The sequence below is a fragment of the Melitaea cinxia genome, chromosome 3 (assembly GCF_905220565.1).
Source record: "Melitaea cinxia chromosome 3, ilMelCinx1.1, whole genome shotgun sequence".
Lineage (NCBI taxonomy): Eukaryota > Metazoa > Arthropoda > Insecta > Lepidoptera > Nymphalidae > Melitaea > Melitaea cinxia.
In genome coordinates this window covers 11,513,837-11,526,224 of record NC_059396.1, presented here as the reverse complement: position 1 = coordinate 11,526,224, position 12,388 = coordinate 11,513,837, and the positions used below count along the sequence as shown (strand labels likewise).

Genomic DNA, 12,388 nt, shown 5'->3' with positions numbered 1-12,388 from the left:
ATACCCGTGCGAATAATTCGTAGTAAATAAGTATAATTTATTCATTTATAATAATTATTACTTTACAAAACTACAAAAAGTATCTATTTATACGTGAGTTTTTTTTTTTGTATTATGTACAGGTCTGAAATTGAACAAAAAAATTATTGATCGTCAATCATGTGGACATTGTTTCAAAATTAAAGCCGTCACATATATATATAATTTTATAATTATTTAAGTAACAAAAAAAAAGCAATAACATTTTTTTACTTATTGTCGCCGGTAGAGCAAGCAATCTAATCTATATATCTATAATATATATAAACGCGAAAGGTCATTCATCACGAAATCTCCGAAACTATAACACCTACAAACTTGAAATTTATTATTTTTTTTTTTGAAGTAGACATCCGCTAAGAACGGATTTTACGAAACTCGACCCCTAAGGGGGTAAAATGGGGGTTGGAAGTTTGTATGAGAGTCCCACGTTTTTGACGTAAGAGACTTGAAATTTAAAATGTAAGCTCTATAGATAGATGGTGAAAAAGTGTCCAAATAATGTATCTTTAGAAATCAACCCCTTTTTGGGTTAAAACGGGGGATAGTAGGTCGGCTCACTGATCACGAAATCTCCGAAACTATAACAGTTACAAACTTGAAATTAGGCAGAAAGGCTCCTTATAGGGCGTAGACATCCGCTAAGAACGAATTTTACAAAATTCGACCCTTAAGGGGGTAAAAAGGGGGTTGGAAGTTTGTATGAAAGTCCCATGTTTTTGAAGTAAACGACTTGAAGTTTAAAATGTATGCTCTATAGATGGTGAGGAGGTGTCCAAACAATGTATCTTTAGAAATCAACTCCTTTTTGGGGTTAAAACGGGGGATGGTAGATTGACTCATTCATCACGAAATCTCCGAAACTATAACAGCTACAAATTTGACATTTGATAGGTAGGTTTCTTATAGGGCTTAAACATCCGCTAAGAACAAATTTTACGAAACTCGACCCCTAAGGGGGTGAAATGGGGGTTGCAAGTTTGTATGAACGTCCTATGATTTTGAAGTAAGAGACTTGAAATTTAAAATGTATGCTCCATAGATGGTGAGGAGGTTTCTAAACAATGTATCTTTAGAAATCAACTCCCTTTCGGGGTTAAAACGGGGGGTGGTACATTGACTCATTCATCACGAAATCCCCGAAACTATAACAGCTACAAATTTGATATTTGATAGGTAGGTTCCTTATAGAGCGTAAACAACCTCTAAGAACAAATTTTACGATATCGACCCTTAAGGGGATAAAACGGGGTTGGAAATTTGTATGAAAGTTCTATGTCTTTGAAGTAAGAGACTTGAAATTTAAAATATATGCTCTATAGATGGTGAGGAGGTGTCCAAATAATACATCGTAATCTATATATATAAAAGAGAAAGGTCACTGACTCACTCATCACGAGAACCCAAAAACAGCTGGAAGGTCCATCCATCTAGGATGGATAAAGATGAAATTTGGCGAAAATTCAACGCGGGCGAAGCCGCGGGTACAGCTAGTACATATATAAAATTCTCGTGTCGCGGTGTTTGTAGTTAAACTCCTCCGAAACGGCTTGACCGATCTTATGAAATTTTGTGTGCATATCGGGTAGGTCTGAGAATCGAACAACATCTATTTTTCATCCTCCTAAATGTAAGGGTAGTCCACCCCTATTTTTTTTTAATTTTAGATAAATTATTAATTTTTTATTTTATTATGATTTGGCGTTGAAAAATACATACAACCTTAAATTTTCACCCTTCTATCACCAACCCCTATTTTTAATAGCGTTTAGCGGCAAGACAACGTTTGCCGAGTCAGCTAGTTATCTATAAAATGATATATAATTTATGTGGAATAATTGTGAAGCTTTTTTCTAAAAAGGAAGGCAAACATCTTAAACCTTAGCGTATTAATATACCTATATGATATCACAATTAATATTTATAGTTATATATTTAAGAGTATTTAAATAAACGATTTTCTAGTCTTCCAGAAATGTGTTACGTTTTATTTTTATTCAGGCCAGTTGTCCTTGTTCTTATTTGTACATCGAGAACACCCATTAAATAGTAAATATATATAATAAAAACTTTTTACCAATTATCATAAACTTGTCAAATTATCACACAAAAATACAAGTATCGTTAAAGAAAGGAAATTGAAATAAGCGGAAAAATATTTCCATAACGAGTTTTTTCTTCTTTTACGAGTTAATAAAGAATGATTCATTGTATTTCTGTTTCTGTGCAAGTAAAAACAGAAAAAAACTAAGTTAGAAGCTCTGTGATAATCCTTCGGTATAATTTGTAACAGTGATATTAATTGATATTAATTTGATTTGGTCACGAACAAACACCTTTTAATCAATTATTCAGTTGATTAAAAAATACAATTTAATACAAAATTTTTGTTTGATACATATCTAATAAAATATCAAAATCGAATAATTGATTTAAATAATAAATACCTAAATAAGTACTGTTCGTTAAAACCCAAAATATTTTCAGAGGGTCAACCATATCCGCGCGTGCTGAAAGCAGCCGGCGGCGTTTCACCGCATGACGCACTCAGTGTCAACAGCTATTACATACACAAACCACTCGCATTACACTCATCAAAAATTACATAAGCCAAAGCACTTTACACTTACGTATGATTATTTCATTTTAAAATTTTCGCGGCGAAATTTATCGTTTTGAGAAATTTAAGATTTTCATGGATGGGGAAAACGCGCAAAGCGAGTGATCGCCAAGCGGGCTAGAGCCAACTGCCGCGTCGCTGAGCCCGCCCTACAACCCCGCCTTGCCGTTCTGGCAAGCGAGCAACATTTCCAAACACAAAAACATGCCCTAATAACCAATTAATGTCTCTAAATAATTTAGAGCACTTAAAGAGAAATGAAGTCTTCAAAAAGGACGATGAATATTTAAAGCGTATTCTCCTCGCGGTGGTACAGTAATAATAACTAAAAACATTTTTTTTAAACGACATTCAAACAATTTGAACAAAAAATAATCTTATTGAACATTATTTTAATAAGAAATATTATATTAGTTTTAATCATATTTGCACACAGTATATGAAGTAATAATACAAATGTTCTGCGCAGTAATTGAATATAGAGAAAATAAACCCGAGGCATATTAAGAAAAGTCAAACATACTTTTCGCGCATGGGAATAAAGCCTCAAAGACATTCCCTAGACTCTTTCCATATTAAAATTATACTACAATTATAAACTTAAACAACTGTTAATTTTGTAATTAGCTACCAGGTTTAGTTTTATTTAAATTTAATATTACAATTAAAACTTAGGCGTGGCATATTTTATGGTTAATAACTGTCCTTGGAGAGATGCAAAGGTCAAGCAAGTTGTAAGCGTTCCATAAACAAAATTGCTCGACATTAGTTTTATGTCACAGTTTAAGAACTACATATACAAACTTTGATATTTTACAATTTTTATGTACGAGTATAGTATGAATTATTATTAATACATTTATGTATATTATATATTTTTTTTACCGACAAAAATGTGTTTAATCTAAAAACGTGTTAAACATTACATTTCTTTTTTCTACAAAAACATAATAATAATATAGTTTACCTTCAAAATGGAATTAAGGTTAGTTTGCAACTATACTTGTTATAAAAATGCGAGGGTAAGTGATACATAAATATACCATTATAGGGCTTTCCCTAAAAATATTTAAAAAAATGACTAATAAAGGCAACGCGAGGCTCTTAAGCTCTATTTAATAAAAAAAAAAGAGTAAGTACGATCGGAGTCATACGATTGTTCAGAAGAAAACCTTTATTTACTTGGTTATCATTAAATACTAGGAATCATAGTTAGCAGCACTTTTCGTCATGAGTAAATATTAAAATAAAATTATAATTACAAACAATTTTAATTTTTACAGCTCGTTGTTTTTCTTTTTCAAATATTAATAAATTTATTGTAATGTCGAGAAGACAATTATTTAGAATTATTAATTATTTACGTGTTTTAAAAAGAGAACTAGTACTGTTCTCGGGGGGGGGGGGGGGGATAGGGCTGGCAACGCGCTTGCGATGCTTCTGGTGTTGCAGATGTCTATAAGCTACGGTAATCGCTTACCAACAGGTGATACGTACGCTTGTTTGCCGACCTAGTTATATAAAAAAAATATTAATCAGCGCTTATTATACGTTCATTTTTAAATATTCATGCAGCAAAAACGACGTTCTAATCATGCCATTACCGAAAACCTAATTCTACTTCCTTTCCCGATCTCCACCTTCTATTTCTTTTCCCATTTCTGTCTAAAGTTCTTTAACGTCTTTCATATAACATTCTTGACCTTCCCCTTTGTAGTTATGACCTTTTAAATCCATATCAATCCGATTTCCATTCATGTCATACGACTACTGCATTAGTTAAAGTGAGTGACGATATACGCATGACAACGGATAAGCAGAAATTGTCTATATTGCTATTACTTGACTCTCAATATATTCGTAGTAGGACCTATATGCTAACTAGTATTTGAATTTCTCTAAAAGTTTGATTTATATGTAAAACGGAATATATACCACGTTTGATGTTGGTCACTTTGAGTGCCGATAACAGTCGAATATATAATTTATAGCGTTAGTGACTATGAAAGTCTAATAATTTATATCTCGTCTCAAGGTACATTCTAAATTGATTGAGTAGTTTCGTTGCTGCTTGATTAGTTTTCTCATAGGTGAATTCTGATTTGTCTAGTATTTGTGACGGTATAACGGAAGATAGCATTATGTATCCATTTCTAGTTCCTATTTTTATTGTTCTGATCACTAATCACTACAAACAGCTTACAAGCTATTTCGAATCGTGATTACACATAACCGTAATAGAACTGACAAATACTACAGATAATCTGGATCAGGAAGTTTTGTAGCTTTTTTAACTGAAGGAGGTATATCAGTCGGAACAAAAATTTACACGCTTTTATCGGATGTCAACAACTTTTATCGCACATTGACTAGATAAAATTTAGCCCTTACATTTAATAGATCAATTTCGTGGGATCCTCAAATAAATTAAGTTACCAAGAAATTGTTCACTGCTTGTGATGTTCGCAAAAGTTATGATATTTTATCTCCATTTTCAACAAAATTGTCATTGCTTCATCCTGCTACCTATAATTGCTATATAGCGATTCAAGAGAAATAATAACATAAGTAAGTTTAACTACTAGTTCAACTTAATTACCTATACCTATATTTTATTTCCAAATGCATTTTTTTACTATGGATATTATTTTCGCTAATACAATATTATTTTTCTTGGTTGTTTGAAAATGATCGTAGTGTAAGATAAGTCCATAAATTGTACATATATTATATCGGTACAAATATTATGAGATCAAATCAAAGTCAAATAAATATAATAAGTCACTATAGTTATATTTTAAACCATCATATAACAATAATGATTATCATTGGTCACTATATCTGTCTTAAGTGCCTTGCGATTATTATAAATAGTTAGTAGGTTTTATACACCAGAGACAATATATATTTTATAAATTTTCAGTTAGGAACAGCTTTTTTTGCCCCTAAACGTCTTGATGTATATTTAAAAAAAATAGTATTGACGACAGTCAAACCAAAATGTTTTAGCCTTTTGATTAAATAAGTATTTAATGCCATTTATGTCTCATTCATAAAATCGTACGCAGCTGTCAAGAAACATGTAAAATACCTTCTTAAGGTAACTGTAACATAAACTTACAGATTTAAAAATAAATAAATAATTAAAAATCAAGTAATCAAGATGAAACAGTAAATAATATGTAGGTACATCCATCCATTACATGATTTGTCTGAATCGTTAAATTTGTAAGAGTTTTACGATTAATTTTATTTAAGTGGAATCTAATGAGTCAAGGGGTGCTATCTCTGTAATTAATTTGCACCTTCCTATCCGTAGTCCTGTCGATTAAGTCGAAAAGGGATGGGATGTATAATCGAAGTTGATAAGACTACTATTAATTACGAAATGAGTTCTCGTTGACTTTGATCATACATTAATAAATATTAGGAAATCACTTATACATATTAAAAATTTAATAAACATTTAAACTCAAAATTAGATTCTATTTTACTTCTTGAAATCCGAGCTTCTTACCCACTTTTGTTATCTTTGTAGATATTCATAAACTTCTCTAATAGTCATTGTATTAATTTGTATTACATAAATATTTGTAAAGTTTTGAGAGTTTGATTAAAAGTTCAAAAATCGATTAATATCATTTGAATACTGAATCAGAGGTGTTTTAATAAATTTGGTTCTGTTATAAATATTATATGTACCCTTTTCCGCTCACCACGCATCCTCATACCTTTTCCGCTGACTCTGACATCCCTAGCTCACAACCGACAATCCCAGTCATCAGTCAATCAGTCTCGATCCAACATCCATTCTCGGCGGCTGTCTTAATCAATAATTCTACTTTTAATTACTAAACCTTTTTTTTAAAACATAACTACGTCGAGGCTCGTAACAGTTCACACAATTCTCGATGTTACTAAAAGTAATGAATTTCTAATTGAATTTATAAAGAAAAGTTTTATCTTTAATGACATTACATTTTAAATAAATTGGTAAGCAGAATTATTATGAAATCCTCCCATTTAAAGCTTTTAAGTCATATTTAAGACATTTTAAGACATATTAAAACTGAAACAAAAGCAATTACAATAAATATTTCTTAAGATATTCTTTATATAAAAGATAGTTAAACAATATGGGAAAGAAAAAACACGAAACCAACTGTCTCGGCGTTCACATCACGAAATACCTGTTAAATGATTTTGTCAACTCTTCCGATCAAATAACCCTTTTACGTTTGAGATCTATTTACATGAAGTTAATAGAGAAAATATGAAAAAGAGAAAAAAGTCTCAACTAATACTATCTTGACGTCGCGTTGGCGCAACGGTTACTGCCATGGATTGTATCTGTTGCACTGGCGGTTGCGGGTTCGATCCCCGCACACGATAGACATTGGTATTGGCCATACAGGTGTTTGCCGTGGTCTGGGTGTTTGTGCAGTCCTTGTTGGTCTCCCCACCGTGCCTCGGAGAGCACGTTAAGCCGTTGGTCCCGGTTGTTATCATGTACACCTGATAACGATCGTTACTCATAGTAGGAAATATATTGCCAATCCGCATTGGAGCAGCGTGGTGGATTAAGCTCTGATCCTTCTCCTACATGGGGAAAGAGGCCTAAGTAGTGGGATATTACAGGCTGAAGCGTAATTTTATCTTCATCAATTTAGTTACGCCAAAGACTTAAGAATTTTCTTTCATATGTTAATTAAATGCTTCTTATGTTGAATCTAATGTAAGAACACGCTTCTGTTATATGCATCTGCATGTACATTGTAAAGTATGTACGTAAATAACCGAGGACGCGCCCCGAGCTTCGCCCCGCCAGCCACAATTATGTTCACCATTGCTTTAGTATATATATTCTCACCGAACGGTCCTTGGTATACCAAATTTTTAAATGAACAAGCGAGTGGAGAATGTTGCTCTACATACAAAATGATAAATTAATAAAATAAGCGACGTACAGCAAGCTTAGAATAATAATAAATAGTGAATCATACAAATTCATTCTTAATAGTAATTGTGTTTGCAGGCAAACGAAGAAAAACCGACTTCGATTATATCGACAAGTAACACAATGTAGGTAGACGAAAAAATAGTCAAGTAAATACGCATTACCAAAGACTTTTGGAGTAAAGTTGTAATCAGATCTCGATGAAATTTAAATGAGACCACATGATAAACATCGGCTTTCCATTAAATTAAAAATTATCAAAATCGGTACACCCAGTAAAAAGTTGTGCGGATTTTCGAGTTTCCCTCGATTTCTCTGGGATCCTGGTTTCCTTATTATGGTACCACACCAGGGATATCTCCTTTCCAACAAAAAAGAATTATCAAAACCGGTTCATAAACGACGAAATTATCCCCGAACATACATAAAAAAATATATATATACATATATACGGTCGAATTGAGTAACCTCCTCCTTTTTTGAAGTAGTTTAAAAAGCTTTTATTTAACTGGCGATGTATGGTATGTATGTATGTATGTTTGTTAGGGTGGAATCTTGCAGCTCAATTTTAAAGCATATATCTTTAACCGATTGAGCTAAAATTTTGTAAACACGATTATTTTGGATGACAATAGATGGTTATCTGTAAGACGCTATTCTTAATCCAACATGGCGGAACACCCAAGATGGCGGAGAAGTTACTTTTTACGCACTCCTACAATATGAGTATCAAATGAAAGTGCTTTTTGAGAATAACACGAAAAGTGAAGTTAGGTCATTATAAAAAAAATATAATAAAAATAAAAATGAAGTTAGGTTCCTAATAATTCCAATATAATAAAGTGATGTTACTGTAATTCCAATATGACAGATTTCTAAATATGGCGGACTAAGTTTTTATGTTTTCCTTTGTTAAGGGTATTAAAGGAAAGGATTCGTTGAGAATATTACACTGAGAAACCTTTCCAGCGATAACTAAAAAGAAAAAAATAAATGAAAGTAAAAAACTATAAAAAACAAAATGTTACTTTAAATGCTCTAAAAAGACTAAAATAAACTTTTCCTTTAAAACTTTTACTATCAACATATAACGTCATTACACAAGTTATAGTACATTGAAGCTTAATTTTTTACATTATTTTAGCATAGTGTTTTTTTTATACACAAAAGAAAAGGTTGTCTGAGGTCTTATTTTATAGTAACGAAACTAATCTGACTCATTGAGATCAAGCTGATTCATTGAGAATTCAATAGCAAATACTAAATGTTCAAGTTATCAAAAAATAACAAAGAACAAATTGGAACAACAAATTATCATAAGAAATAAGAAGTCATAGTACTCTTAAGTGAAAAAAAATTGCAAACTGAAAACGTTAAGTACAACAAATAAATCTTTTTAAGTTATAAAAGTTGTACGTTGCAAATCTTACTCGGCGCTCTTCAAATACCGTTTATATTACAAAATAATTATTTTGTTGCTACAAAAGACGATGTAAAACTTTATAAAACTTGGAGATCGATGAGTTTAGGCACTGACTGTGTCTGTATCGGTTTTCGACAAAAAAACTGGGTCTTGAATTTGAAACTACTACCTGTAAATGCAATAGAAAATTGATATTGTAGTATAAAAAAATGAAATCAAACTTTAAACCTGTCTTCAGTTGACATCCAAACACTGTATAATGAAATTCCTTTAATGTAAAATGAAAATCCTATAAATAAATAATTTAAAAATTATACGAGATAAACTTGATACTTCTTAATAGATCTGCTTTTGTAGTTTAAGCTAATTGAATATATTTGAAGTACATAGTAAGAATATCAATATTGCAGTTATTTATTTCCAACCTACCAGTTGTAGTAGAAGCTAGAACAAATACAAGTACAAGCACTCTGTAGATATGTAGGTTACTATGTAATACAATAAAATTGTGTATAGACATAGTCACTATATTGCTAGGGGAAATTTCATATATTTGCTCGGAATCTTTTTCTTTCTTCGTTGAGCAAATAAATCCGTTACCGTATTGGTTCTCGATGCCATTGTGTGGCAATGTTAGACTAAAGCTACTTTATGGTACACATCAAACGGAAGTGTAATTTGAGGTATTTCTCACTACAGTTCCGCGTAGCTAATAAACACTTATCTCATAGCGCGTATACCTCAAGCAATAAATATCGATTCAGGTCATCATTCATAAGCGTAAGACAAGTTGGCCTTTCTAATGATGATATACCGTATATTAATGATCTAACGTCCCGATAATATACATTACCATTGCTTATGATATGATTTGATTGATTGTGTACAGCGCAATGTCATGCAAACCGTTTTAATGCGAAAACATTCTTATCAAAATAACTCAGTTAACTTATGGTGATAAAAAGTCTCAAGAACCCAATGAGTAATTTAACCGGAGTTGTTTACTTAAGGATAAAGTCATATTTCTTTGCGAACAATATGTCGCGTTGAGTGCCAAGTGTTAAAGTAGGGAAACAGTTTTAGTGGCTCGGTTGGCCAACTCTTGAGTTACGTCTCAGACTACTATTATAAAACTTTATATAGATAAGCGGGAACATATGCCACATAACTCTGATATAATTAATATGGTTAGACACGGATGCCACGAACGCTTGATTCTATTTACGCGAATATTCGTTGAACTAATTATTATATCCCTTCGAAATTTGTACTTATAATATATAACTTTATATAAGTAATTAATTTGCTTTATACAAAGTTATATAGGTATACTATACGAATGTAAATTTTGATAACATAATCAGTATACGAGTAAATGAATTATAAGTAGAAAACTCAGCACCTAGCGACATAATAAACAACATAAATGTCATCTTAATATATATAAATCTCGTGTCACAATGTTTGTCCGCGATGAACTCTTAAACTACTTAACCGATTTTAATCAAATTTGCACACCGTATGCAGTTTGATCCAACTTGAAAGATAGGGTATATTTTGTTTTGATATATGTAATTATTATATTTAAGAAAAAAAATAAGGCGATACGAAGTTTGCCAGGTCAGCTAGTATATTATAAAATTTTGATACACGGAAGTGACAAGAACAAGATAATTGTAGGAAAATACATGAATGTAATGAATAACAATTACATTATACATATAATAAGCTATAACGATATAACGAGCTAGGTCGAGGTTGGAGCGAACGCAACGGCGCAGTCAGCCACAATGCTCAGCAAACAGGCGGGCTAATGGGATTCAACAGCTTAAATAAATTTTTAAAATTTACTTTTCAAATGTATTTCGAAAGGATTTTGATACTTAAATTTGTTTCAAAATAGTTGGGAGCTACTTTAAAACTTACTTGGATTTGAAATCTTTACTTATTTATGAGGAACCAAGAATTCATGGAATATGTTGAGAGACCGATTTTCAACACAGAACTTTCTCGAAATACATAATACATAACTGTCTTTTGATATCAACGTCACCTGAAGGTTTCAGGGTCGACTATTCATTTTATATTTCATATTTCTTTTACACTAATAAATATTTTAATTTATTTATTAGTTGAAAAAAATAGATACACGCATTTATCCGCCACCCCGCATTGGAGCAGCGTAGTGGATTAAGCTCTGATCCTTGTCCTACATGGGGAAAGAGGCCTATTCCCACCAGTGAGATATTATAGGCTGAAGCTAAGCTAATACGAATTTTAATAATATATAAATAAATAAAAATACTAATAAGTTTTATCGATAGGTATGGCCCGGGCGTAAAGTATCAGTCCGAGAATATTCTTATTTTGACCTCGTTTACAGCCGATATTAACGAAAACAAAATGAAATTTTATAGTTGCAGCCATATAAATACATCTTACTGCATTCGGGGAATACTTTGAAATGAAAATAATGATAAAATTCAAGTTAAGTTTCCAGAATTCGTAAATAAATTGTGCGAATAAAACTATTTTTATATCACTGCCAAAGTATAAATTTAGCAGTTATTAAATAACCACACACACCTCGTAATTTCAATTAAAGCCGAAAGTATAAGTATGTAATACTTTAGGTTCATTAGCGCAACTGAATAAAAAATGTAGAAAGTGCTACTAACGGCTACGTATAACTGATTTCATTTATGTCTTGCTAATTACATTTATGAAATCTACAAACATTTTAAATCCATGTCATAGTAGCAACAACTAAATTTATTACATTTTTCAAAATATTTTTTATAAAAAAAATTAAAAATACGCAATAATAGCGATTTGTCTTCATCATATAGAGGAAAATGACCTGACATTAATAAGTTTTGAAATTGAAGCGGTAGTTTCAATCTTGCTTTTTATGTATTATAATTAAAATTTTAAGTCTCTATTCGATTATATTCTATCCAAGAACTTCATCAACTTCAGTTTTCATTTTTCGACAACTTTCATCCAACTACAATTTTTAATGGACGAATACTCAATTCGTGTATCGTTAGTTCAAGACAAGTGTGTGATATGACGATATTACTTAAATCTATGTATAGATAAGTTTTATATTGACAACATTCAATATAAAATAATTATATTGAATTAGATATAGCGTATATTGCCTCTCAAATAAAACATTTAACTGTTAAAATATTAGAAGGAGAAAAATACTTATGCGAGATTAATGATCTTCCGACGATCCTGCTCAAAGGAGCACCGAAAAGGATAAAGAAATCAAATTTCCTAGTAAAATTTACCGCTTCGGGAAAAAATTTCACTCTCGTAAAATCACCAATAAAACATGGCC

General features: G+C 31.4%; 1 protein-coding gene across 1 annotated transcript in view; it reads right to left on the bottom strand.

Annotated features, from left to right (window-relative positions):
• LOC123669469 (neural-cadherin-like) overlaps positions 1-2,538 on the bottom strand; it is a 93,475-nt gene extending 90,937 nt beyond the window's left edge. Inside the window, 1 exon segment of the mRNA XM_045603074.1 lies at positions 2,487-2,538. Coding sequence (XP_045459030.1) covers positions 2,487-2,538 — 52 coding nt within the window.
• Between the last annotated feature and the right edge of the window lie 9,850 nt (positions 2,539-12,388).